Genomic DNA, 27,815 nt, shown 5'->3' on the forward strand with positions numbered 1-27,815 from the left:
GGAGAGGAGAGGGAGAAGGAGAGGAGAGGAGAGGAGAAGGAGAAGAGGGAAGAGGAGAGAAGGAGAAGGAGAAGGAAAAGGAGAAGGAGAAGGAGAAGAGAGGAGAGGAGGAGAAGAAGGAGAAGGAAAAGGAGGAGGAGAAGGAGAAGGAGAAGGAGAAGGAGAAGGAGAAGGAGAAGGAGAAGGAGAAGGAGAAGGAGAAGGAGAAGGAGAAGGAGAAGAGAGGAGAGGAGGAGGAGAAGGAAAAGGAGAAGGAGAAGGAGGAGAAGGAGAAGGAGAAGGAGAAGGAGAAGGAGAAGGAGAAGGAGAAGGAGAAGGAGAAGGAAGGAGAAGAGAGGAGAGGAGGAGGAGAAGGAGAAGGAAAAGGAGAAGGAGAGAAGAGGAGAGGAGAAGGAGAAGAGAGGAGAAGGAGAAGGAGAGAAGAGGAGAGGAGAGCAGCAGCAGCAGCAGCAGCAGCAGCAGGAGGAGGAGGAGGACGAGGAGGAGGAGGAGGAGGAGGAAGTCGGGGCCGAGCCGCTTCCTGTAGGCAGAGGGATGAGCGCAGACAAAGCTGGGTGGGGACTCGCCGCTCGGGGCTGCTGCTGACCACCCTCCTCCTGCATCCTCCCTCCCTCCATCCCTCCTCCATCCCTCCGTCCGTCCGTCCGTCCGTCCGTCCCGCCGCCGCCCGCCCCGCGGGGGGACCCGGGACAGCACCGCCCGCCTCCAGGTACCGCCGGCTACAAGGATGGGGGGGGGGGGAACCGGGATTTGGGGAGGGGGGGGGCACTGGGAGGACTGAGACTGGAAGGACTGGGGCATACTGGGGCTGGACAGGGCGGTCGGCAGCCTCGGCCGCCGGCTGTTAGTGCCCCCCCCCCCCCCCCCCAACCCGCTCAGCCGCAAGCTGAAATCAGCAGAAAATCCCCCCCCCCCCCGGGTATCAATCACCCCCCCACCCCACGCTGGCCACCCCACGGGGACCCCACAGTCTCGGGTGGCGATGGCACCTGCGCTGGGGCGGGGTAGTGTCGGGGGGGGGGCGGCGTGGGGGTGTCGTCCCCCCCCCATCCCGCTGGGGCTGGGAGTGGGGGGAAAGGTACCTCGTACAAAGAGTTCAGTCTCCCCAACAAAGATTTAATTTAGAGGGTTTGATCCTCAGTTAATCGACGGATTTGCCATCACAGGAAAGGCTTTTTCCGTGGATGAATGAGACGTAGTGTTCTTTCTTTCTCTATTTCTTGGTTGTTGGGGTTTTTTTGTGGTTTTTTTTCTCCCTGGGAAAGAAGGGGGAGACTTTCCCAACCCCAAATCCCTGCAGGAACCTCAGTTGGGATGGATCTGCCCCCCCCAGCCTGATTTGGGGGGGATTTGGGGGCGATGCCCATACAGGTGGAGGGGCACCCCGCGCCCCACCCCGCCATCCCCGCGGCAGTGGCCCTCTCCCCATCATTTCCATCAAAACCCTTATTTTTCCCAGCGGTGATTTGTGGGGCGAGCATTCGGGAAAAGTAAACCTGGGAAAATACCCGGTCAGCCGGGAAGGTGTGCTCGGCAGAACCCGGTCCAGGGCTCGCCTGCCCCAGCGAGAGGGGAATCCAGCAAAAAACTTTTGCCTTCTTGCCTCGCCGGTGGAAAATGGATTTATATTTAAGGAAAATCTTGAAGCACGGCGATCCCCCACCCTTTACTAACGAACTTAAAGCATGCGACCCCAAAGGGTAGTGACTCGGAGCACGCATTATCTGCCACTGCTCTACCTGCTGCCCGCAGGGCAGGGGATCGCTGCAGGTCTGGTATGTTATTTATTTCCCTTTTTCCCTCTGGGCCCCCGAATTACCAAATAACCATCGCCCCGCCAGCGAACCCGTGCTCCCCGGCCACAAGAGGGAAAGGGGCCGGGGCACGTACCCTGGCAGCAGGCTGGGGCCAGGCACGGAGGATTTTTCCTTATAACTGGATTTCCCTGAATGCAGCTGGAGCATGCGATTTTAATCCTCTTTTCAACCATATGGCCGTTGGCTGGATTGAAATATGACTCAATTAATTATTGCCAGGAAAGCCCTGGGGCGAAGCCTTTCTCCAGGAGGATGTTTCGAGGGGCTCCTGGGTTTATAACGGGGCTTTTCGCATCCCGTGCCGTGGGGTTCGGGGGCACGTGGCTCAGCCCCACCCCAGCTCCCATCTTGGCCCCGCGAGGCCGGGTATCGGCCGTGCTGCTCCCTTGGCACCAGTTTTAGTGCCTTTTGGGGGGTTTTTTTTGGCTTTTTCAGCCTCGTGTTTGCTTGCGAGAGGAAGCAAGGGCTGTCGCTTGCCGCTGCTGGCACCACGTGCTGCTGTCTGCTCACCTGTGACACGAGTTTGGCGGTCTCAGCATCACTTGGATGATGACTGGAGGCAGCCTCACCTCCAAAATGGGGCAACCCCAGTTTGGGGGGACCTGTGGGTCCCCCCACTACTAGCGCAGTGCCTGCACGTGCCCATCCTCTCTCCCAAATTTCCTGGGAGCTGCCAGCTTTGCTCCCAGTAGTGCGTGTACTGGCATTAAGGATGCCCATTGTATTTTCTCCGGGGTCTTTGCAGTTGTGAGCTGGTGGGGGCACATTTTGCGTGCGGGTTCGGATGAGTGGCCGTACCGTGGCATGGCTGGCCCTGGGGGGGATGAAAACCGGCGTGCATCAGGGCCTGGCACGGGGCTGCCTCGCGGCACGAGGGTTATCATTTTCCTCCTGGGAAATTTTGGCCCACTCGCAGCACGGGGGTTATCGAGACCAGGAGCAGGCAATTGCAGCCCTATGGGATTCCCATGGGTAGATGGCTGCGAACCCGTGACAAAGCTCTATTATTATTATTTTTTTTTTTTTTTTTTTTTTTTTTTTTTTTTAATCCCCAAACAAGCCTGCCGCTTTGCCACCCCATGCCAGGGTGTCTGCGAGTGGAAAATGCGATAAAAAGGCAAACTTTGCAAGGGTGGGCAATGCCTTCCCAGCCGGTGGCCTCACAGATGCCGATGTGTCCGCTGGGCTTTCAGTGCTTTGGCCTCCGAACGGCGGCGGCCGAGACACCACTTCGCCTTTTGAAACCCAGTGAGTCACCGAAGGAGGACAGCCAGGCGCCGGCGCAGGCTGTTACCATAGTAATTAGGACTGGCGAGCCAGTGCCGGAGACCCGTGGACCCCCCATGTTCCCAAAAAACGCTGCCCGGCGGCGGCCATGCCGCTCCATCCCGTATGTCGGTGCCGGGATGCTCGAGGCCGGCACGCTCGTGACACATGTGCCGCCACCGGGTACCACGGGGCTGCATCGCCTGCTCCGTCCTGCTGGCTCCTTGCCCCGTTTTGGGTTGGGAATAAGGGGTTCGCCCTGGGAAAAGCACCATTCTCGGCACGAGTTGCATCAGTTCTCAGCGCGACTTCTCCAAGCGTTTCATTCCTGCGCCTGGAGCGGGATACGGCCGTGTGCGTTCACAGCCGGCGCAGAAGCGGGAGGAACGAGCAAAGGGATTAGGGTGGGGTTTCAATTTTTCTTGCTTTTCAGACTCTTTTCTCACTGTTTCTCCCTCTCTGGTTTCTTGCTCAGCTGCTTCGTGGGGTCGCAGCGGCTGTTGGGAGGAGGGATGGGATGAAAAGCAGAGAGAGATGCTACCCCACGCTGCGGGGCAGGGCGTGGGGTGCAGCGTGGTTCATTGGCAAGGGGATTTTTGTGCTTGGCCTTACACAGTTTTATCGCCTGCTCACTTCCAGTGGGGCTTCAGCTCTTCCTCACCCTATTTTTTTCTTCTGCATGCAACATGCATGGTGCAAACACCCCCAAAAGTGGTCCCTTTCAAGCGCGGGAGCAGCCTTGCCCCCCCAAACTCATGGGGAGAAGCGAAAAAAGGGGGGGCTCCTGCTTCTGCTGCTCGTGGGGGAGCGCGTGATGGCTGCGGGGGAACGCAGGCTGTCTCTCCCGGCTTTCCGCACACGCTTGGCACGAGCCGTTTGGCACTCGCCCCGTTTAGAGGCAGGTCTGAGCTGGGGAGAAGGATGGGCTCCAGCTGCCGGGAGGACACGGATTTGGCTCCGCAAAAAAGTAGGGCTTGCTCCAAACCCCATCCGAAGTCGCTGGGATGGTGTCCGTTGAGCCTGGGCTTTGGGTCAGGCCAGTGATTAATTAATGATGTCTTCGATCAGAGCCGTGTAAGCGAATCACCAGCGCTTTGCGGACTGGGAGGCAGCGGGAGCTGGATGCAGGCAGCCCCTGGGCTGGGCGAGGATGTGCGAGGATGCAGCCGCGCTGAGCCTGAAGTCTAAAATCATGCATCTCCTGCATTTCATGGAGGTATGATGGACTTCAAACACCAAACCCAATTTTTCACACGCTCAGTGGAAAAAAAAAAAAAAAATCCCTGAAATGGCATCGTACCAAACCTTAAAAAATCACCACCTTGCTATTCGCATGCAGTTGAGAAACCCTCGACAATTCTGGGGCAGCTGCAGCAGGACCTGCTTATCCTACCACACACAATTAGTTTTCACCTTATCTCGTCCTTCCCTTGCTTTTCACACAGCAGTTTTCTTCCCCTGTTGTCTGTCCTCATCGTTGTAACTCAGGCTAATTAGTTTATCCAAGGGAAGGTCCAGGCGTTGCTGAATTGTGGTCGGCAGGTACCGACATCGCGGGGAGGTCTCCGGTGGTGGGTGATGCTTTTGTCTAGTATCCAAAAGCCAGCTGAGCTGCAGGTTGGTTATTCTCAGGGGTGCTGCTGTGAACCCCAAAGTGCTGTACCCGCCGTGGCAGGGCACCCCGGGAGCCGGTGCAGGGCAGAGGTGCTGCCGCGGCAGATAAGGTCCTTTAGCTGAGTCGGTGTCTTGGTTTAACAGGTTTATTGTCCTGTTTTCCTGAGGGTTTTGGGAGGGAAAGTTGTCCCTCCCGTGATGCTCCCTACGAGCGGGTCTCCTGGCCAGGAAGGTCTTGGCTGGGCAGCTGGGTTTGTAAGAGGGAGCAACTTGGGTGGGAAGGAGCAGCCTTGCCCGAGCCTTGGAGATCATCAGGGATCCCGAGCATCAGTGCTCCTTCCCGGATCGCATGAGATCCCACCAAAGGGGAAAAATCCCCGGCATAGCATGGGATATTCCGACTGCAAACTCCTCTGTGTTGCTGGTTTTACCCCTGAGTCGCGCTGCTCAGCATCCCTCCTCCTCCAGCATCCTCCCAACCGGGGTGGCTAAGCCCCAGCCCCGAAGCCTGGCTGCTGTCTGCCGTGGTCCGAGCCGTCTGTGCCCCATCCCTGCGGGCAGAGCTGCCTGTTCCCCATCCCTACAGGCAAAACTGCCCGTTCCCCATCCCTACAGGCAAAACTGCCCGTTCCCCATCCCTGCGGACATTGCCCCCAGCTGCAGCCAGGGACCGCGGGGACGTCGGTGCCCCGTGCCACCACCGGCACCTCTGCGCAGAGGCACAGACCTAATTATGGAAGATGCCCAGAGTAAGTCGGCACCAAGAAACCCCTTTCCTCCGCCTGCTCGTGCGGGAGCAACTCAGCCGCCCCGGTGCTCCCCTGGCTGGCAAAAATAGTGACAGGGTTTGGGTGGGTTTGTGCATTAATTATAGTCGGGTCGTTCCAGCGCTGTCGTGCCTCTCTGCGTCAGCCCTGCTGTGTTAGGAAACCTGTGCTCCTCCGGCAACGGCGCAGCCGGGGACAGATTTTTGTAGCCGGATGGGTCCCCGCAGCATCCCCGGCATGGTGGCCGAGAGGGCTGTCCCAGCGCTGCACCTCCTTGGGGTTCTGAAACCGCCGTGGCGTGGTTCACCAGCGGTTTGGGTTTTACGCCAAGTCACGGCGAACGCCAGCGTTGCTCCAGCCCCGGGCTTTTGCAAGAGCAGGATTTGTGCTAATGCTGGCACCCAGGTTTGCTGATTCTCTTCTAAGAAAAATTTTTCTTGGGTTATTTGCCAATAAGCAAACGTGGCGTTGAGTCCTTGCAGCCAGGGAAAAGCAGCGGTCATGGTGGGACTGGATCGCTTACGGCTCCCCCAGTCTGGGGACCTGGGGACAGGCAGGGTGTCCCTGTGCATCCACCAGCATCCGCGGGGATGCGGAGAAGCCGTGTTTTCTCTCTTGCCTGCTCCGATCTGAGCCACGTCCCCGAGGAGACACCGGGAGCTGAAGCTGGATGAAGTGCAGGAGCATTTAACCTGTCGCAGCATCTCCCCGGGACGGAGCGGGGAGCACTGCCAGGCGTCCGAGAGTCACGAACCCGAGGGGTGATCCCCTTAAGGGAGATGCCGAAGGGATGCTTCAGGCTTCGGTTGTCTTAAAACCCTCCCCGTAGCCGTGAATTCCTGGAGACTGAGCACATTGCGCTAACCATGGGTTTGCGGGAGTTGTGCTTTTTGGGCCATTTTGGGTAAGAAAGCACCAGCCGCCAGCAGATGTAAGATGCTTGGTATTGATTTCATTCCTTTTTGGCCCCGGTGTCTTTGGTTTTGGTTTGGAGTAGGTGCAGTGAAGGGAGGGAAGGAGGATAAAGAAGGCGTTGGGAGTCAGGGAATGGATCTGGAACGCGACAGGGGTGCCAGAAATGTGTCTTCGCAATCCCGCTGTCACCGGGGGATGCCAGGCTGGTGCCAGGGTGTCTCTCCATGCAGCAAGCGTCATCGTTAGGGCTTCGTTATGTTTACAGCTATGATGCCCGGTTTGGGGTAGGGCTGGGGTAAGGAGCACCCACGAGATGAGCTTTGGGCTCTGGGCTTGTCCCTCTCCTTCCTCGACAGCATTGGGTAGGTTTTGGGTTTTCCAAAGGGCTGAACCCAAACCGAAGAGCTGCAGCACGGCTGCCGTGGCCTTAACCTCGCCGCGGGGCTGGGCCGGATTGCCTCAAACCCCCCGTGGGGAGTTATCCATCACCCGTGGGGGTGGAGAAGAGCGGGACGGTGATTGCCACCCAAGTCAGGGTGGGGGGCCGGGGCTCCAGCTTGCTCTCCCCGCTGCCATCAGCAGGAAGAAGGCGACACGTGAGCCATTTCGAGGCAGAAATCACCTTGCAAGAATTTATTCTCCATTTCGATGTGTTCCTCCTCAAGCAGACCTTGGGAGGAACCGGTGGGTGTTGGGGGTGCGGGAGATTAAAGCATCATCCCTGGGGTTGGGGCTGTGCCCTGCAGAGAGCCCTGGGCCACGCACGCAGGGGACACTGCGGGACAGGAGATGTGTGGGGGATGAGTTGAGGAGACCACCTTTTCCCCCGCTGCTTCTTTTGGTTTCAAATCTGCAGACACCATTCTGATGGGGATTAGCGTGTCCCCAGCATCTGCAGACATCTTCTCGGGTCAATACGGTGTTAGCGGGTCCTTCTGTACGGGCCGCATCCAGCTTTTTGAGGTTTATGGCTCTGGGGGAAGGTTAAATGTCCTTGGAGATCCCTTTGCACTCATGGAGCCCAGGGGCACCAGCTCCTCGCTGCATCACTGCTCCCAAAACCTGCCAGATCCTCGCTGCCTTTCGCCTCCTGAAAGGGTCATCTCAGACGGAGGGACACCAAGACCTTGGTCTGAGTCTCCTGAGGACCAAAGCACCAGGAGAAATTCTCGGTGCCCGTTTTTCTAAGGCAGTATGGGAGCACGGGCAGCCCTAGTGCTGGTAACCTGTTAGGAGGGGGTTTATGGGTTTTTTTTCCTCTCGGCAGCCTTGGGGAGCCCTGAAGTGTGGCCTGAACATACCAGCAGCTGCACAAAGCTCATTAGTCACCCTGGAGGTGAACAGACTCAATCTTCAGCTGCTTGGTTGTAAACCTTGTGACATTTCCTTTTCTTTCTTTCTTCTTATCTGACAAAACCAGACCTCTCGTGATCTCCATAAAGTTTCTCTTGAGCGGAGCTGTGCTGTTTGCTGCTCCGACCACAGCCGCTCATGGGAGGTGTCTCGGGTTGGCGCTTCCCCTCCACCGCCCCAGCAAAGGCTCTCGTGAACCCGGAGCTGCTGAGGACAGCAGATCCTTTGCGGGTCGTGTTCGCCTTCCCAGGGTCCCAACGGGTGTGTAGAAAACATCTGACCGTCGCGTTTGCATGGTGGAGGCTTGCTCACCGTGGCCCCCCGCCACATACAAGGAGGTTGGGTTTTGTCCTCACGGTTGGGTTTTTGGCTTCCTTACTTGCTCTGGGGGATGCTCTGTTGGCACGTCATGCAGTTTTACGTCGCTTGCGACTGTTGTTGTGGTTGTGTCGGCTCCAAGGGCTCCTTCTGCTTGTATCGGCTCTTGACTTTGACCCATTTTGGCAGGAGCTGGGTGAAGAGCATGGGGAGATGGTTACCTCTCCGTGACAGCCTGAGTGGGGATAAAGGAGTGGGCTGGCTGGTTTTGCAGATCAAGTTCAGGCCGTTGATTGCCTGTGCTGTGAAGATGTGTTATGGAAGGAGTCACCGGCTGCAGTTCTGGCTTTTGCCAAGCTGGGATGCGTTAGTCCTGAGAGCTGGTGGCCATGGGGAGAGCTGCCCAAGGATTTGTGCCACCTCCCTTCATTTTCCTGTTGTTTTCTGGATCCCTCAGGGGCTTTCTAGTGAGCGAACAGGGATTTTGGTAACAAACCAGCATGGTCAATGATTCATTTAGGTTGGAGGGGGCCTCAGGAGGTTTCTGGTCTCACGTCCTGCTCAGAGGAGGGTCAACACCATGGGCAGATCAGTGCTGTCCCCACAGACATCGTATGAGTCCATGTGGGTCCAGGTACCCCCAGGGTGTCACGCAGAAACGTGGCCAGGTCTTCTCCATGAGGTTGGGTCTTCTCCATGTCTCTACGTGCCTTCTCGGGGATTTCCTACCCCCTCGTTGGGTCTGCAGTGGTTTGGGGTCCTTAGTGACGGTCATCAGCCATCCAAAACCTGTAAACCTATTTGGACCACTTCTAATTAGTCTTCAGGACTGTGTCTGCTGCTGGAGCAGCTCTGCTCATGCTGGAAAGTGCCCAAAAAGAGGTCTCCCACCTTGGATGGGAAAGCCTTGAACGTTGACCAGGTCTGGCGGAGTCCGTCGGTTTGTGTAGGACCTTGCGAAGAGGCAACGGTCTGGTAGCTCTGCCAGAGGTGTGCCCCAAGGACAGCCTTTCAGAAGGGCTTTAGGTTCAATTATTCAAGTCACACGGACCTGATTGCGCTTCATCCCTTGTATTTTTAATATCGTGGAGAGGCGATGGTGTTTGTGCGGTGCTTGCAGGGCTGGTACCATCAAAATACGTTGCATTATTTATCAGCTGATTTAATATAATTGCTGCTCAGCCTCACATCCTGGCTTAGGGGGTTTGTATTCGTGTCCGGTGCTTCCCTCGCTCCCCAGCTAACGCCAGCGGGGGGGACGCTGCCTCCTCCCTCTGCATCATGCCAGGGGGGGAATAAAAAGATTATTTTAACACAGCAACCCAGGCTTATGGAGAGGTATAAGCAGCAAATAAGGGAGGCACCGATTTTTTTTTTTTTAAGCCTAAATCTAGGCCTGTGTAAGTGTTGCCATTAAATGATGTAAAAGTTAGCCTGGCTGTGAATCGATGCTGCTCCTCCATCCTACCTGGAACTGAAACCCAGCCCCTCAAAGACCAGCTGCCTTCATTGATTTCCATAGCTCACGCTGGGAAAAATATGGAAAGCAACCTCACAGCTCCGTGCTGAGGTTTCCCAGCAGCCAGGTAGGCAGGGAAAGGCGCTTGCCCTTAGGAAAGCAGCTCGCAGAGCAGCGGGGCCCAAACGCAGTGGCTCCGGCTCGTTTGGCAGAAGGATTAAAGCTCTGGGAACGGGCATGGGGTGGGATAAATGAAGCACGTGGGGCCCATGGCGTGGCCGGGGTGGATTGATCTCCGGCACAGGAGGTATCGATGCATGGGAGGGGAGGGCGAGCTGGCATGGGCAACGTCGTTTTGTGCTGCTTAATCTGGGCTTTGCATGGTTTCTTTGGCTTTAAATTTTTTTTCCTTTTCTTTTTTTTTGCAATGCTTGCTATTGCAAGTGTAAAAACACCGCCCAGGCTAGCAGCTCTGCGGTGGCTTTCTCCTCCCGTCTGCGTAATATCAGTGTTTGCTGAGCGTGTGTCATTTCACAATATAGCCAGAATAACGCGTGGTGGTAAAAGCAGGGCCGTTGACTCAGCAGGAGGAGCGGCAGGGATGCTTTGCCTGCGTTTTAAGGGCAAAACGGGCTGGTTCAGGGATTTTGGGTTCCACGGGAAAACCAAGATGTTGTATGCAGAGGTTAGTAAGCGATGAGCACGCCGGAGAGGGGGGTAAGGATGGAGACAGGCTCGCCAAGCCAGGGGAATAGCGTGGGAAAGGCTCCGAGGGCACAGCTTGGGAGAGAAAAGCCAATTTTGCTGTTTTGCAGGAGCGTGGTGGTCAGGGCTGAGCGGGGGGGAACCTGCCGAGCCCCCGGCCGCGGTGCTGCCGCCTCTCGATCCCCCTCCACGTCCCTGTCCCAATTCTGCCGCCACATCTGCGCCTTCCTCTCCTCGTCACATCGGGAAGGACCCAGATGTACTCGCTGTCTCCGTAACCGGGTCCTACTTTAGACCTAAATGCATTAGGTTACAGGAAAAAAAAAAAAAAGAGGCAGCAGTGGGCTGCAGAAGTTAAATTTAATTGAGATAATATGGGTCAGCTCACCGACCAGGGATAGAGGAGCAACCTACTTCTCCCCAGCCGGCCCCAGCTAACCTGGTTTGCAGCACCATCAGGGCTCTGCAGCCCTGCCTGCAGCCCTGCCTGCAGCCCTGCTGCGGACTGTCAGTTCGGAGAAAAAAACCCTGGTAGCCTCAAGTTTGCCAGGCAGGGAAATCGCAGGCTGTGAAATGTCAGGGCCAGCACAAGCCACAATAAATTACTTTTCAAAGTTATTCGTTGTGAAAATACAGAATAGCATGGGGATTTTTTTTCTTTTTTTTCTCCCCAGAAACCTGCTGAAATCACCCACATTCAGTGGTGATTCTCCACCTGCAGCTTGGGATCTGGCCATCAGCAAATGCTTTACCTATCTTAGCGATGCCATGGTACAACAGCTTTGTAGTGAAACCTTTGCAAGGTACCCGTAGCTGCAAGATACAGGATTTTACCCCGCAACCCATGCCTAAAGCACACCAAATCTCAGAAAGTAATTACAAAGCTCTCCCATCTCCACGTGGTGCATCTGCTATTTGAGTATTGGCTCTAAAGGCACCAGCTCTGGATGCCGTGAAAAACCTGAAAAAGAGATAAAGAAGGAGAAAAAAAAGCTTTCAGCCTTCTTGCTTTGATGGCAGGGATGGGAAGAAAAATACCAGGCAGCAGTACTGGGGCTTTGCTCTACTATAACAGATAGGCTGTGACCTGTTTGCTGTATTTGAAGCTTGAAATAGAGCCTTCTGAGTAATGTGGTTCAGGTGCTTATCACTAATTAATTAATTCTTTTGTACAGTGGATACCTAATTAAAGAAGTCTAAGGTAATTCCTGGGAGGGCTTAAACTAATGGGATGGTTAACGGGGTTGTTTCTTTACTGATGTAACTTGTTGGGTGATTCCCAGCGGCTGGAAAGGGTTATTAGGCTTTGTGTGAGTGTTACTTAAAATAAAATTCTAATAAAGGTTTGGTTTGGGTGAAATCATCAGAGAATGATTTCTCATTGCAATGATTTCTGCAGCTGAGGGCTTCACGTGCTGCAGAAGTTATTTGGGCGAAAAGGCGAGGCTCTTGCGTTGTAAGCTAAAGGAATGGTTTTGGTTTTATTTCAGCTGGGCTGAAAAATGCTTTGCAGAAGGATGAGCCCAGCAGCCTGGCACCATGGCAGGAGCTAGTGCAAAATCCACACGCTCCTTCCGATTTCCTGGCGTCACAGGGAGGTTGCCCCCTAAAAATGCGACATTTTAGCCAAATCAGGGCAACTCAGTGGCTTGCCCCGATTCCTTCGGGGTGGCTGTACCCCCGACGGGTGGTTGGTAAGTCACCGTGACCTTGAATTCAGGGTGACTTTGTGGGAGGCTCAGGGCGGGTTTGTCCCTTCGGGAGCGGTGTTGACGCAGCCAAATACCCAAATCTTTTTGCAAATGCGATGCTGGGTGAAACGCCTCTGCCTTGCAGCGCTCCCTGCTTCTTCCGATCGCTTTCAAACCTCATTTCGTACCTTCCCCTAAAGGTCTTTATCTTGACCCTGGCAAATACTTAAGAGCAGGATGTTAAAAACTGAAACCCAAGAATGGATCAGTTAATTAACGTGAAATAATAGCTCTTGGCTGCTTCCCTTAATTAAGGGTCAGGAGTTCAGAGCTGTATGAACAGATGTTGAACTCCTTTTCCTGGTACAGGAGCTCATTGCTTCCTCGGCAGCTTTAACCATCTCTCTTTTTCCTGGGACAAGGGGCAGGGAACTGGGATTTCTGAGCAAGGTCTGTACAAAAAATTTATTTCGGAGACTATTTGAGTTGGTTTTGGGAAGGAATCAAGAAGTGAAGGACTTGAGAAATCATAGGTGTGATGATGCTTCTAATTAAAGGGTGATTGTGGTTTCTTAGAGGTCTCTCCATGGGAAAAAAGAGATTTTTTTGAGGGTTTCTGCTCTTTCCTGGCCAGCTGGGAGGTGGTGCCTGTTTCTTAGTCCGAGAGTCTCCTTGACGGCAGAAAGTTCTGTCCCATGAAGTAAGTGACTACCCAGCCTGTTGCCACTTCATCGGTAGGAAACAGGTTTCATGGGGTGGATTTTGGTGGTCAAGAGATGATCGGGGTCTCAATAGGAATTTTTTATTTGGTCGATTCATTCGTTCTTTTATTGTATAGTTGCTGCTCCATTGGTGTGTGGGTGTTGGCAGTGCTGGGTTATCACCAGCTGCCCCTGATATGGTTATATCAGGGTCACTCCAGCCTGGGAAGAGTCATGCCCTTGATAAGTGTTTTGCCAGGCTGAGAATAACCCTAAAGAAAGGGTCTGCTGTGGTATATAGTGTGGGTGCAGCGCATTATGGAAGAGGAACTAGTCTTTCCTTGGCTGTTGCTCGGTAGAAATGCAAAAATAATACACTCGAGTATTTTCAAGGATGTCTGCGGGGTATTTTAACCAACGTTAAAAGGTGCATTGGCCAGGGCTGCAGATAGTGCCGCTGGCCTCCAGCCTGGGCTGACCCCCATGCAGGGCAAAGACCCTCCAGTGTGGGAGAAACCTGCGGACTTGTAATGTTCCGAGACTTAGCGGCCACTTTTCCAAGGTTTTTGTGGACCTGACGGGGAGAAATCCGTGTGTCCGACTCATGGGAGGATGTGGGACCACCGGGGAGCCCCGCACGTCAGCAGGGGAAAAAAAGGAAGGTGAGAGTTCTGCTGTGGGGACTGCAGGCACGTGGGGAAGGGAGATCTTCTCTTTTCCATATTTACTGGGCCATCTGTGTGCTTTGGTGAGGCCAGGGGACCTTTGAAGATTGTGGAGATGTCTCCATCTTCCAGCCCGACGGGGAGGTCGGGGATGCCCTAGGCAGCACGGGTACCACTTTGCAGGAGGCAGCTAATGGGGCATTTCTGAGAAACCGTGGTTTTCCGGGGAGTGCCGGTGGTTTTAAGGAATTTCTGAAGCTGCGTGTTCTCCTCTCAGGCAAATTTCATAAAAATAAAATGCAAGCAACTGAGAGCACTAGTGTTTTTTTTCAAATCTGGGTAGGATGAAGGCTGACTGTAACTTGCACAGGAGACAGCCGTGTCCCGTACTGTGAGGGTTTTGCTGCAAGAGGATTTGCAGGGCAGAGGCTCACTGAGTTCTTGCTCCTCCGCTCACGTGCACTGCAGCGAGCCTTCAGTCGCCCGTTGGCCTCTGGGTGTGTTTTAACGTTTCGTTAAACTAAAAAAAAAAAAAAAGAAAAAAACCCCAACAACCAAAAAAACCCCAACCCTTAAATCATTTTCATTTTCGGTGAAGTGCAGCGGTGGCCTTGCTCAGCCCCGGTGGGGACTGCAGAAATGGAGCCTGTGCTTAAACCCGCTGCGGGAGGAGAGCCCCAAAGGTGGTGCTGGGGACGGCGTGACAGGATGCGTGCCCTTATCGATCCCTTATGGTGTGTCACACCGAAACGTGACAGCCGAGGCCTTTTTTCTTTCTATGCCACAGCCTAAGCAGATAGCGAGGAGCCCGGCTGGCTCGCTGGCAGGCATTGCCCCAGCTCGTCCCCGGGAAGCGTCACCACGAGCGTGCGTGGGTGCGGAGAGCACGACGAGGGGCTGGCCGGAGGTCAGAAGTGAGTTGGCAAAATGATGGGTATTTTTAATCTGGATGAAAACTCAGGCCATGGGAAGGAGGCGATGCTCGGCTGCAGCTTCGCTTCCTTGGACCGCTGGACCACATATTTGGGCATCCTTCTTCCCCAGTATTTGGGCATCCTTATTCCCTAGTATTTGGGCATCCTAATTCCCCAGTATTTGGGCATCCTAATTCCCCAGTATTTGGGCATCCTAATTCCCCAGTATCTGGGCATCCTAATTCCCCAGTATTTAGGCATCCTTATTCCCCAGTATTTGGCCAAGCTCCCAGGACACCCATCCTCCCAGTGCCTGACCTGCACAGACGGCTGGATTTGTCCCTTGTGCTTTAAAACCAAACACTTTTCCCCAGGGTTTTCCCCCAAATGGCAGCTCTTCATTTTCCTGGATACGTCCCTGAAAGCGCTGGGGCAGCGTAGGGGTGTCGCATGTTTTTTTGGCTCGCTGGAAATCTCCAGCTTCATCAGCCAGGGAAATGATGCTGCTGTTAAACTTCTGACCTTCAGCACAGGGATCGGTAACCCCAGCGGCGTTCCCGCGGTGCCGGAGCCTTGTGCTGACCCCGGAGCGGGAGGAGGATGGGTCGATGCTCCCTGCCCGCGGTACCCCGCCGGAGAGAGCCACCATTTTCTATGAATGGTGGCAGGAGGGACCAGAGCAGATGTCCCAGACTGTGCTGTCTGGTGGCTGGTCCTTCACCCGAATAATCTCTTTAAAAAAAGCAAAAAAAAACCAAACTAAAAAAAGAAAAGGAAGTCGAGGTCGGTTTCTGTTTGCCTTCGTTTTGAGCCGTTAGGATGCCTGTGAGAAAATAAAAAGCTGAGATTCTCACTTTTGTGTGACGCCCACGGCGTGGTGATTTCTCCAGGCAAAAGGGACAGCCCTGCGAGACCCGAAATGTCCCCGCGGGGCTGGAACCGCCTGGTTCCATCGCAGCTGCCTCCTTGCTCCTCTCCGGGTTCGTACGTGCTTCTTGGGAAGGAGGGTTCTCCTGGAGCCTCAGCCCGGGCGGGCTGCGCTGGGACACGCTCGCCTCTCCAAATAAATGGACGTTGTTAAAACCTTTACTGCTTGCAAACTTTGTGGAAAAACGTGCTATCGACTGTGGATATTAATGAGGTCTGGGAAGCAGTCGCGGTCGGATCCGGCAACACAAGGTGGATGGAGGGAACGTCTCGAGCCGGGCTCACTGCAAAGCCAGCTCCAGAGCTGAGCTCTTTATTTAACGCCCCAGCAAAATTAGGAAAGAGGGAAAATCTTTGCTGCAGCTCCCGCTCACTCTGTATGCTTTGCGTTGCCTTGATAGTGAGATTTGTCAGGGGACCCAGGGCTGGCGGAGCCAGTGGCGGGCTGGGTCTGACCCCAGTGCTGCTTTTTGGGGTGAAATATGGCTGAATAGGGCTGCGCAAGGCTAAGGTGGGCAACAGATTTGGCACCCTCCCTGATTGCTGCAGAAGCAGTGGGAGGCCAGGCACTGAAACCCGCCGGCATCGGGGCCGAAACACCGGCACCGGGGCTGAAACGGGCACCCATCCCACCTCGCCCCTGTTTGGCAGAAGGGATCGGATGCTGGTGTGATAATGAAGCCGTTTCCATGGAAACAGGTTCATTTTCCACTCGGGCGCCTTTTAATTAATTTATTTATTTGCCAGCATGTCTCTGTCCTGTGAGCTGCTTTTCGGTGATTTAAAACCATATTGGACATCAGGCGTAAAAAATGGACCTTGGAAAAGGGAATAAAATCCCCGTGGACGGGGGCTGGGAGCCGTGGCTGTAACCACCGCTGAGGATTAAGGTCCTTTGCCCCAGCAAAGTGGTGCGATGGGAGCCCACGGGCACAAATTTAGCTCATAACATTTTCTTTGCTTAAGGAAATAATGAAACACATGTAATTTGGGCGTATTAAGGCTCCTTTCCCAGCCAGGTCTGCAACTGCTGTTGAGATCAACGCGACTACACCAGCTCCCACCCCCTGGAAACGTGCTATTTTCTTTTTGTCTGTAATATTTTTACATTTTTCTGTATATATTTAGTAATTATTTTTCAGCCGAGCGGCCTATTTTTAGCGATGGTTTTTAGCAAAAGCAACAGGATGGCTTCAAAAGCCAGCCAGCCCCGCGGGAGGGATTCCCATGCTCCAGCCGATCGGTGACCGGCAATGCCGGCTGCAGGGGGGTGACGGCACGGCCGTACGCTCGGTTATCTGTTCTGGGTGCTGCATCACACCTGGTTTTTGGGGAGGAAAAGGCAGTTTTCAGGAGAGCCCGCTTGCCTCGGTGGGGATTGCGTTGGTCCTGCATCTGGCTGTGCCTCTGGGATGCAGCGAGTTGGGCTGGCCTCAGCCGCTGGGATGTGCAGGGGCCAGGAGCAATCCCAGCACGAATGGGAGCTGGAACAAATCCCTCTGTTACAATACCCAGCCTGGCACCTTTTCTGGACCAAAAAAAACCCTGGGTGATGCCTGCCTGGTAGGAACAAGCCCGAGCCCTGCGCTCCCCCAAATCCTGGCTGCTCCAGTGGGGTTCTCCCACTTTGCTGCTAACTGAGTGGAAAATACTGGTGCATCAGTGATGGAAAGCATGACTTTTTAATCGAAACCAAGAAGCAGGGAGGCTCCTGCTTTCGCTCTGAAAAGGAACCGTTCTCGGTGGTGGGGGATGCCATGCAGCGCTCTGGGGAACTGCTTTCGGTCTTTATGGTGGAGGAACAGCAAGGTTTTGCCCTGGCAGATGTCAGCGCTTTCGGTTTCTTTCCGCCGCTTTTCCTTTCGGTTCAGCTGGGAGGTGTGGGGAGAATGGAGAAAAACCTACTGGCAGGGGAAAAAAGTCTGGAAAATTGGGCGACAGGAGAGGGTGTGATCCACAGGTTAAAAACCGCGGAGGACCACAGCTGGGTGGGCAAAGCCTGCAGACCCCTCGAGATGCAGGAGGTGTCTCGTGACACCTGTAAAATCTCACTCGATGCCCGTTTGCACCTTCAAGAACGTAAGAAAATGCTTTCCAAGGGTGCTGGTGTCCCAGCCAGGGTTAGCGCTGCCTTTGTACCGTGATGGACCCAACCCAGTGCAAAACATGCTTTGAGATACCCTTTCTGTAAAGATAGCTGCCTGTTTAAGGTAATTGGAGTAAATAATCACCCTTAAAATGCCATTTTTTTAAAACATTTAGGAGAATTCCAGTCTCCACCCACGTGCAACTTGAGATACAACCCTAAGCAAAAGGCGGGGGGGGGAAAAAGCTGGGGGGGAGGTTGGGCTCAGATTTTGGGGGTTTGGGGCTGGTGATGGAGCTGGCGCAAGGCGTGCCAAGGCCAGGGATGCCGAAGCGCTTACTCTGCAGCTTTTCGGCACAGCTCTGTGCAAAGCAGGCGGCAGCTCGTGCTAACGAGGAGCTGGCAAACGAAGGCTAATTACTCTTGCAAGCAGGGCTGGCAGCTATGGGATGCCAGAGCCCCATAGGAGCCCAGTTAGGGAGGAAGGAGTAGGATGGCAGCTTAGCAGGAGAGCTCGATTGCTCCGGCATCAAGCAATGCTCCTTTCACAGTGGCTTTTTTGGGTTGTACACGGCGTTTTGCCTCGGTCGATGTTGTGGCAAAGCGGTTCGTGCCAGGAGGCAGTCCCGGCAAGTCACCAGGCCGGAGCTGGATGGGGAGCAGCAGGCAACTTGGCAAATTAATTTACTGCTGACTTAAACGAGTCTCCAGCGGCTGGGCTGTGCGCTGGCAGGAGGGATGGGGGTCGGTGCCTCCATGCCACCTCGCTCGGGGACCACCAATGCTCTCCCCTGGATCAGAAGAATATTTAAAGGGGGTGCAGGATCCATAAATGTGCTGGGAGGGAGAAATGCATCCAGAAAGCAAGGTAGATGTGATTAACTACTGGGATGGAGGAGGGCTGGTTGTCCCTTGGCCTGAAGCCATGGTGGCTTTTAACGCAGAACAAATTAAACCCCAATCTCATCCCACTGAGCAGCAGCTCGCTGTGTGCATGCTGAAACAGTGACAGCGGGCAGCTCACGGGCTGGGTTTTGTTGCTCCACGTCACGGGTAAAAGCTTAAGGTTTTGGCAAAGCCAGAGCAAGCAGACCAAGAGCAGACACAGCCATGAATGCTGGATCAGAGCCCCGATGTCAGGGGCATCCCTCACCGGTTGCCCAACAAAATCCCAGGTTTTGGTGCCTGTTTTGGCTGGGTGCCACTGGTGAAAGAAGAAAATATCATTTGTTTATCAATCGCTCATCATTAAACACAGAGACAACAATAAATTAGGTGTTTTCTTGGAGCATAGGTACCAGCTAGCAAAAATCAGCAGCAAAATTTCTGAGTCCAGACATTTATTGCAAGCGCTTTTGCATCCTTTTAAATGAATTCAACCTCTTGCCACATGCAGTAAATAACTTGTGACACCTCTGTACAACAGACAAGTATCAAAACAGCCTGGCGAGATCCTGAGTTGTAATTACAGTGCAGAGCCCAAAAGAGACGATATCTATGTACTGTACATGCTAAACATCATTAGCAAGAAAATAAAATAGCATCCGTACTCATTAACCTGTGGGCTCCAAGGCAGGAATCCTATTATCCAGGCACACGAGCCATTAAACGGGTGAAATAAGACGCCATCCGTATTCCCCTGTGAGTGCCATTAAAGCCCTTTCTTTGCAGGCAAACTTTAGCACGACAGCATCGGGTGTGAGAACAGCCCCATGACAACAGGAGGATCGGGAAATATTGGGAAACGTGGTGATTTTTAGCTTTATGGTTGGGATTTTGATGGCTAGGGTCAGAAGCCGAGCTCTGCCAGCCGGAGGGGACCTATAGGTAAATCGGAATAAGGCGGCGAACGCCGGCACGTGTCCCTCCTGCGCGATGGCTCCTTCTGCGCTCGCTCAGCCCCATCGATCCCCGTACAAACCCGCTGTGCCCAAAAGCTGCCGTGACCCCGCCGTGCTGGGAATACCTGGATTCCCTGAACGGGGTCAGGCGGGCTCGCTGCATCCACCGGGTCTCCAGCCCTGGCTCTGAAAGCTTCCATCCCAGTGCCGGCCCACAGAGGGATGACACCGCTAGGAATTAAGCTGCCTGGAAAGAAAATTTCCTTCTAACAGCCATTCTCAAATTTATTGGCATTTTTTCCTCCGATCTGAGGATTTATATACTTTTCGGTGTGGTGTTAATTTGTCTGAAGTCTGATGCTCTTGGCATCTACACACTAACAAGTATTTTCTAGTTCAGCGTGGGGTCTGGCGGCAGGGAACCCCACATCTCGTTGGGTCTTGGGGAAGAGAAATAAATCATAGAATCACAGAATAGTTTGGGTTGGAAGGGACCTTTAAAGGTCATCTCATCTAACCCCCCAGCAATGAGCAGGGACATCTTCAACTGGACCAGGTTGCTCAGAGCCCCATCCAGCCTGACCTTGAATGTTTCCAGGGATGGAGCATCTACCACCTCTCTGGGCAACTTGTGCCAGTGTTTCTCCACCCTCAGCGTAAAAAATTTCTTCCTTATGTCTAGTCTGAAATACATGTATTGCTGTGGGGCAGCAGCACCTGCCAGGGTGGTTTGGCTGATTGCAATCGGTAGTAAAGAGGCACTGGGGAGGAGAAGAGGATGCTTAGCAGCTTGGCTTGGCTTAAATCAAATCCAAACGAAAAGGCATGGAGGCTCTGGGTTTACTCCTGGTGGCTTCACGACCTCCTGGGGTACGGTGGGGTGTTCTCACGTTGGGATAAAAAAAAAGCTGCTTTTGTGGCTGCCCTGTTTGAACAGCTTTGCTGCTGCCCGAGTGGTGCTGGGGCTGTCGCAGGGCTTGTTTTTCAGTGGGAGATACTCACAAGCTCACTTCGAAGTGTCACCTGCTATTTTTTTTTTTTTTGTTATTCGTGTTGAAGGAAGCACGCCCAGTTGCTCGAAGCATGGTAATGCTGTAAAACGATCGCTGGCCCCAAACTGGTTCAAGTTCCTACGTGAAGCATCTGCAGAGGGGCCGAGCGTGACCGGGGTGCGTGGCCGGCTCCTGGTCCTGCGAGCTGGCTGAGCTGCCCCCGGGTCCCCAGCATCGTCCCAGCCCGGTGCACGGCAGGATGCTCACACAAATGTCCCCTCCTCTTGTCCCAGCAGGGTCTCGGTCTTCTCTGGCCTTCTTTTTGAGGCTCTTTTCCACCTTAGCGCCTCTAGGGTTTGGTGTAGTAAGAGCACGGGAGGATTTCCTTGCTTGAGGGTTGGATGCATATATTTTTTTAAAAGATCGAGGCTGTAGCAGCCGTACAGAAGCACTTAGCAGTCCTCCCTGCTGCCATGCCTCCTTCCATGACATTAAACTTCACTCCCTAAGTGACTCCATGCCGCCGGAGCAGCAACAGACCACGGTCCTCTGTGTGAAATGGCACAACATCACCGAGAATAACTTTTACTGCTTTAGAAAAGTCTCTGCGGCATCCAAACCACGCAACGGCGTCTTGGTTGATGTTCACCTCGGTGAACCTATACGGCCACCGGCTTTCCCATGAGCCCAGCACCGGTTGCCGCATCAGAAACGTGGTGGCACCGCCACCGCCATCCACTTTGTGGCTTTGCAGGGAGAACTGAAAGCAAAAGCAGGAGAGAGTCACCCTGGTAGCCTGCTGCTCAACTGCTTCTCCAGCAAAGAAACTGGGGAAGAGCTGAGAAAAACCAGCGCGGAAAGAGGACAAATGCTTGAGCTAAACCTTAAGCGATGGTGCAGAGCTTTGCCCGATGAGGGCAGACCCAGGCAGGAGCTCGGGCTGTCGGGGATGCTGGGTGGGAGCTGGGCTGCGGCGAAGGGAGGGAGGATTTTGGCAGCCTTCCCCGGGGGGATGCTCTTTCCGCCCCGCCACGTGCTCTGTGCACCAGACGGTTAAATTGCATCCCCTCTCGCCCTGCATCCTACGGCGTGTTCGGATGCGCCGTGGGGCTCGCCGCAAGCTGGGGAACGGCAAAAAGCCCGGCTGCTGCCGACAGCCCTCGGATAGTTGCCTGCTGACTTGAAACCTCTTCCTGTACAGAAAACCTCACTGAATGCAAACAAATATTGTTGCTGGGGGCTGCGCTTGGAGGGCACGGGACGGAGCGGGGGGGGGATACGGAAGGAAACCCACAGCCTCTCTGCCTCCCCGGCAGGGTACGGGACTCGGCGTCTGCGAGGGCTCTGAGTTTCCTGGTGCCATAAATAATGTTCTCGTTGCGTTGACTGGCATCACAGCAACCTAACCTGGCTCCTTTTTTTTTTTTTTTTTTTTAATATTCTCTTTATTTAAAGGTAGCGGACGGCCAAGAGGAGCAGATCTTCCCCTAGAGGCACAAATCCCCGGAGAGACCTGCTTCTGGTAAAAAAGAACTCTTCCTCGCGCTTCCCAATGGGCAGGGGGTGGCTGGGGAGGGGTCTCATCCCAAAATCCCGGCTGGCCCCGGCACAACTTGCTCTCCAGTCACCTCCGAGCACAAGCACCTTGCTTAGTGCCAGGTTGCTTTTTTTCTGTAGGTCCCAGGATAAGCCTCTGTCCAAACACCCTTATATCCCCCAAGACGGGCTTGAGCTAAATGTGCCCACAGCTTTTCGGTCCCCTCCCTAAAATGCCACAAGCCACAAATTTTAGGACTGTGCCATCCTTGTCCCATCGCCCGAGGGGCCTGGTGGGGGGCTCGCTGCACCCTGCTATTGCAGGACATCCCCAAAATCCCCCCATTTTCGAGCTCGCGGGCAGCCCCAGCCAGGCAGGGGCCAGCACAGCACGGCTTGTGCCTCTGCTGTAAAATACTCGCTGCTTGTAAAAACGTCGGTTGCCGGAGGAGCTGAACGCTGGGTTTCTGGCCGCCGCTGCCGGAGCTCGCTGCTGTTATAAGGTGACGGAAAAACATCCGCGATCAAGACAGCGTGGACTTAATGAGCGTCCCCCGCCTGCCTGGGGTAGAAATCTCGAGAAACAGGAAACTCCAGCATCCTGTTTAGCATCTCAATGTTCGAGTTGGCAGCAGGGACAAAGCAAGGGAGGCCAAGGGACACCGGACGCTTGCTGGGCACCGGCGCGGGGCTGGATGATGTGCCTGGCTCGGGCCAGGGGAATGAGCCTAGCACAGAAGCTCTGGGCAGCACGGGGCTGCTTGGGGGGAGCCCGTTCTCCGATTTCCTTTTGCTTTGTTGCCACCACAGCCTTTCGATACCAGCAAAACCCAAAATACAGCTCAGCCGGGGTCCTGCTGCTGCAGGCTGTGATCTAGAAGGTCCCCGTGGCCCCTAAGCACGGCTCACAGGGCATCCCCCGCTCTGGGGACGACGGGGAGGACACAGGAGGGTACCACTGGCAGCGTGCGACTACCCGCACACCCACAAAGGCTGGCGGCTCACTGCCCTTGTATAAACACAGAATTAAACGCTGTCTGAAACGCCCAGGTCTGCATCTCCCGTCTTCACGCCCTCATTCACACAGCTCAGCTCTAACAGCTCCACAGATGCAACCCTAACCTTTTGTTTTGGGGATTTCAGGGCCGGGAGCAGCTCTCAAGAATTCATCCCCGTGTATTTGTGCCCGCAGCCCATCCGGAGATTTCGCCTGGCCTGCCCATGGCTAGCAACAACACTGCTAGCATAGCGCAAGCCCGCAAGCTGGTGGAGCAGCTGAAGATGGAGGCCAACATCGACAGGATAAAGGTAGCGTGGCTCGGGAGCTGGCTGTCGGCTCAGAGGGATGCTGCGAGGTGGGGTCTGCTGCTGGGCAGCTGCCAAAAAACCCGCTGTGGGAGCTGGGGACGCGGTGGCAGGCGGTGTTTAGGGAGGATGCTTGTCTAAGCGATCCCGGGGGCTGTGGCTGAAGGCAGCGGGAGATGCTCGCCCGTGGAAGGCAGCTGGAAGCATCGCCTGGAGCCCTGCCGGGGGCGTGGGAAGGGGTGACTCTCCCCAGGGCATCTCACCTTCCTGGGAACAAGTTAAACCCCACGCTGTTTGTCACAGTTGCTGTTAAAACTGTCCTTTGGGCAGTGGTCGGTGCTCAGCCTTGAGGTTAGCGGGGAAACTCTAAAAACAACGTTGTCCTGAAGCCTCTTTCCTATGGAAAGCCGAATTCTTTCTGGGAGGCGTTTCCTCTGCTCTGACCGCTTCTGCTCCACCCCGGTAGAATTGCTGCTTCTGGGCATGCCAAAGCTCATCGGCTTTACGCTTGAGATCCCATAGGATTTGTCTTCTCCACCAAGGTTCTGGATGACAGCCGGTCCCGGGAAGAGAGGTGCTCCGGGGCCGGCTGGTGGCTGTAGGCACGTCTGGGTGCTTGCAAGCAAAACCTCACCTCTGAGGGCTGGGACGAGCTCCGGCAGCTCGGGAGCTGCCACCATGTCCTGGATAAATAGCCAAGTCGGTGGCTACAGGCAGCAAACCTTGCTAGAGCAGCTGTAGACATCCCTGCTGAGGGATGGGGCGCAGATCCGGCAGGGACGCGGCGGTGCCGGCTATAGTCGGTCCTCGCTACGATCGAGTCGGGTGAAGGATGCGAATGGGTGAAGGACGTGAAGGATGCTCACGGGAGCACCCACCGACAGGAGAGCTTAGAGCCCAGAGGTGAAAAACCAGCCCCACCGGGGACATGCTGTCGATTCACCGGTCTGGTCTTCGGCCAGGGTATGGTATTGCAAACCCTGGGTTGGGGATGCCGCGAGCCCAGCCCCACCGCTGGGATCTCTCGGGGTGGGATGTCCCCAGCGTAGCCCGTCCCTAACGCGGGGCTCCTTCTATTCCAGGTGTCAAAAGCGGCAGCAGACCTGATGGCGTACTGCGAAGCCCACGCCAAGGAGGACCCCCTATTGACCCCTGTCCCGGCCTCAGAAAACCCCTTTAGAGAGAAGAAGTTCTTCTGCGTGATCCTGTAAACCCTCAAGGAGCCTGACCGGCACTCAGGCCACCCTGAACACTGATGTAGAGTTTTTAGGAACGGGGACGACCTGCTAGTCCACAGAATTTAAACAAAAATAAGTAAAATACACGGCCTGGAAGCTACAGAGATGTGCATGTTTAAAGAACCTGGCCACCTTTGGGGGAATAAGATGATCTGCATTGCGAGGCAAAAGATCTGAAGTCTATAGAGTTGCCTAGAAAGAAAAAAAAATATGTAAAGAATAAATTTGTGTCACTTTTCTGCTCACAAAATTGTTTGATTGTTCCATATTTAAAGCACCAGAGCTGTGCTGAGCAAAGTAACTGCTAAGGATGTGTATAACCTTCTTGGAATGATATTGTTGGTTTCTTTCCAAAATATTATTTTTTATTTAAGTTGTCAGATATATAGCGACAGGTTAGATAACTATGATGTTACTCAATGTTCGGTCTTGTGCTTTTTAAGTTCTGGCGGTAGCGTAGCACAGGGGTTGAGCGGCCCCGCGGCGGGTTAGCGAGGGCGCCGGCAGCTCCCTGTTTCTAGCAAACCCCACTTTCTAACAGTTTGTATATGGTTAGCTTCGGCTCTGCAAGTAAAAGTGAATCATGTGTCGTGGTTGGTGCTTCATACTCCTGTGACGACATTCAGTGGTAGTTGCATGAGAGCTTATCTCTGTTCATCCGCTCCAGACTTTTTTTTTTTCTATCATTTGACACCACGTGCTGGTGGGAGAAGCTGTAGGGAGGAAACTGAGGCGATTCTGAAAGCAAAGACAACTCCTGTGATGCCTTAGATGTGCCTGAAATACCTCCTGCGTTAGGGTAGGTGCCAGCCCCTGAGCACGGGGGCTCGGGGTGGCCCCTGCCCCGGGCGTCGTGGGGTAGCTAGAAATCTGAAAATCAAAGTCGACCACTTCTTTCCGGGTCTTTCCTCTTCTACACCTCTGTGCCTCTGCCCTCCTCGCTTGGTCCGTGTCCTGCTCTTTCGGTTTCCTGGCAGCATCTCCTCCCCTTGGGGCTGGGCTGGGATGCTGCCCCACCACGGGATGCTGCCCTGCGGTGGGATGCTGCCCTGCGGTGGGATGCTGCTCCGTGGTGGGATGCTGCTCCATGGTGGGATGTTGCTCCGTGGTGGGATGCTTCTCCCCCTTCCCGCACCCACCGGCTCTCCCGTTCCCGTCGCAGCCCCACCGCGATGGGTAGGGGCAGGGGAGCAGCTTGGGGAGCCGTGGGGCCACCCCTTCACGGAGGTGCCTGATACCTTGTTTACACGCAGCCTGAGCTCCGCGTCAGGCTGGGGAATTATTCCCAGGTCCGGTTCATCCGCCGTCAGCGTTTTGGGGGACACACGCCACCTTTTTTTGGCTCCGCCTCGGGTTAATACTTTTGCGGACGTGGCTTGTCTCTCCTTTCCGCTGCTAAACACCTCCCGGCTTTCCCCGCTCATCTACGCTCCTGGGAAACTTTGGGAATCATAACGTGGGGATCTGCGTACAAAATTAGGTGGGTGTCACATAGGGGTTTTGGGGGTCTACAGTGATCCCCCCTAAACTGTAGTTCTGAATCAGGTATCAGCTTAAAAATCCCTGTGGATTCAAGAGGGCAATAGTCTTTAGGTACCTTTCTAGCCCGTAACAAGTGCATTTTGGTTTTTCTACCTTTTCATACTCTTTTTCTAGTCTTCTACAGAGAAGACCTGTTGTTCTTACACTGGACTCAAAACTTTTGGCATCTGGGAACGTTTATATGACACGAGTAGCCTAGATGGTCCCAGCCCTCCTGCAGTGGCTTTCGCTCCCCCTCCAACCTCCCTGTTTTGATCTTTTTACTACAGCTCACATAGCTTTAGGATGAAGGACGGATGAAGTCGTTTGCTCTGCAGCTGGTTTCACTCTTGGTGTTACAAGGCAGACGTGTAAATACCCCATCCCGGGTTTGTCTTTTCTTTTTAACGCTGATGTACTGTCACAGAGAGTGAAGCGCAGCCGGTCTGACCCAGGGCTCACACCCCAACCCTTCTCAAATGCTGTCATGAAGTGGTTTGTAATAATTTTTTTAACGACTTGCATATTTTACAACTCGAATTCTTAATAAATAAATGAAGAAATAAAGTTGCATGAAGAGTGGGGAGGGGGGGAATTTTGAATTAGCCTAAACTGCTCATTGAAGGTGTTTCACGTTGCTGGTCTTTATTTTATGTTGGTAGTGGTGTTGACATTGGTGTGCTGCCAGGTATTTCACCCCAGTATTTATATTTACACAGATACGCCTTTGTTAGCCAAGTAGAGATTGCCTGCCAAGATCGTTCCCCCCCCCCGCAACAAAAATACCAGTCATCTCTCCATCCTGATGCTGTATTTCCAGCGTGGTATCAAATGACATTCAACTCTACCCCCAGGCTTTTAAAGAAAAATATCTGGAGTACTGGAAAAGGACTTTTATTTCTTTTCTGCCAAGGTTGCTGGCGGTGGGGGCAAGTCCGTCCCTCCAGTGCCAACCGGCCGCTGCCAGGCTTTTGGGGAGGGGGCGGTTGTAACCGAAAGCCAGCGCGGGGAGGTCGGCGTTGTAATGTAGCGCATCCCCATCCCACGTGGTCTGTGTACTCGTTTGAAATAAAACTTTGGATTTGTTTCAAGCCTTTGGAGATGATGCTCTGTGCGTGCCAGCCTCTGGGGAGGTGGGTTCCCATCCTGGTTGCGGCTGGATCCCGTTCCCAGCGGGTTTAGGGGGTCTCCTCGCCGGGGCGTGGGGTTTGGCAGGAGCTTTGGTGCCTGTTGGCGAGGGAAAGCGAAGCCTCTCAGGGTTTCAGCCCCTCCCGAGCCACAGCTTTCTGTTCCCACAGGACGAGCCAGCTCCGATGCCCCGTGATCAGGCTCGTTCAGGGTGGGACATTGCTCCTTGCTCAAAATCACCATCGCTCAGAAATTGAGAGGCACCTAAAAGCTCTCGCTTCAGTGTCCATCCCTTCTCCCCCTGCTTTCCTTCTTCTCCCATCCCTGGCAAGCAAGTACAGGGTACCCCAGTGCCACCTCCAGTGCGCCCAGCACAGGATCTGGACTGCTGTGGTCCAGCCTGTAGCCCAGAGCAAGAATGGCCTCATTTGGGGCTGTTTTGGGGAGAGTCTGAGGGTCTGAGCCCCGTCCTTGCTGTGGTGGGAGGCCGGGGAAGGGGTAGTGGAGAGCAGGACAGCAGCCCAGCTCCATGCCCAGCTTGTACCTAGACTGCAGGAAATCACCCCCCCATGCCCCCCCCTCACACCCACCTCCATTCCATGGTGGTTAGAAAGATGCTCTGCTCCTACCAAATTTACCATGCCCTGAATTTTCTCTCTGGTTTTGTAGGGCTCTTGCAGACCCACAATTTCCTGGCTAAGCAGCCGGCCACGGTTTGAGGCTGCTTAACCTCAGGTCATCTCTGGGTCCAGGAGCAAGGTGACTGCGTGGGTTTTGCGATGAAACCCATCACCGCTGAGACCGGTGCGGATGCCGTGTAGGTATTTCAGTTTTCCACGCATTAAGAGCATCTCAGCGAGCGGCAAATGCTGCCCACCCCCAGGGAGATGGCAGAAGCGTGCCCCAACTTTTCTGCACCGGCTGGCTCCGCTCTCAGCTCTCCATCCCTTGCTGTGTCCATCGGGCCAGCTTAAAAGAAAAAAACACTGGTGTCACTGCGAAGGAGCGAGCCAACTGTCGCTCCTGCGATGTCTCGCCTGCTCGGCGTGCCAAGCC

General features: G+C 54.4%; 1 protein-coding gene across 3 annotated transcripts; it reads left to right on the forward strand.

The window, feature by feature from the left end:
* The first annotated feature begins 483 nt into the window (after positions 1–483).
* On the forward strand, positions 484–26,682 carry GNG2 (G protein subunit gamma 2). 3 transcript variants are annotated; one of them, XM_075029472.1, is made up of 4 exons: positions 484–709; positions 21,487–21,553; positions 22,711–22,875; positions 23,955–26,682. In XM_075029472.1, the coding sequence occupies exons 3-4, from the start codon at positions 22,789–22,791 to the stop codon at positions 24,081–24,083; spliced, it is 216 nt and encodes a 71-aa protein (XP_074885573.1). In that variant the 5' UTR covers positions 484–709; positions 21,487–21,553; positions 22,711–22,788; the 3' UTR covers positions 24,084–26,682. The 3 variants fall into 3 exon arrangements, with proteins under 3 accessions (XP_074885573.1, XP_074885571.1, XP_074885572.1); XM_075029470.1 differs by having other exon boundaries at positions 22,760–22,875; XM_075029471.1 differs by lacking the exon at positions 484–709 and adding an exon at positions 21,136–21,348 and having other exon boundaries at positions 22,760–22,875.
* Positions 26,683–27,815: the final 1,133 nt, after the last annotated feature.

This window comes from Buteo buteo, chromosome 6 (assembly GCF_964188355.1).
Source record: "Buteo buteo chromosome 6, bButBut1.hap1.1, whole genome shotgun sequence".
In the NCBI taxonomy this organism is placed as follows: Eukaryota; Metazoa; Chordata; class Aves; order Accipitriformes; family Accipitridae; genus Buteo; species Buteo buteo.

Excerpts from the sequence above, each read along its gene's own strand:
- GNG2 (XM_075029472.1), top strand. The coding sequence starts at position 22,789 with ATGGCTAGCAACAACACTGCTAGCATAGCGCAAGCCCGCAAGCTGGTG. Across the intron at positions 22,876-23,954 it reads CCAACATCGACAGGATAAAG|GTGTCAAAAGCGGCAGCAGA; the intron begins GTAGCGTGGCTC and ends CTTCTATTCCAG.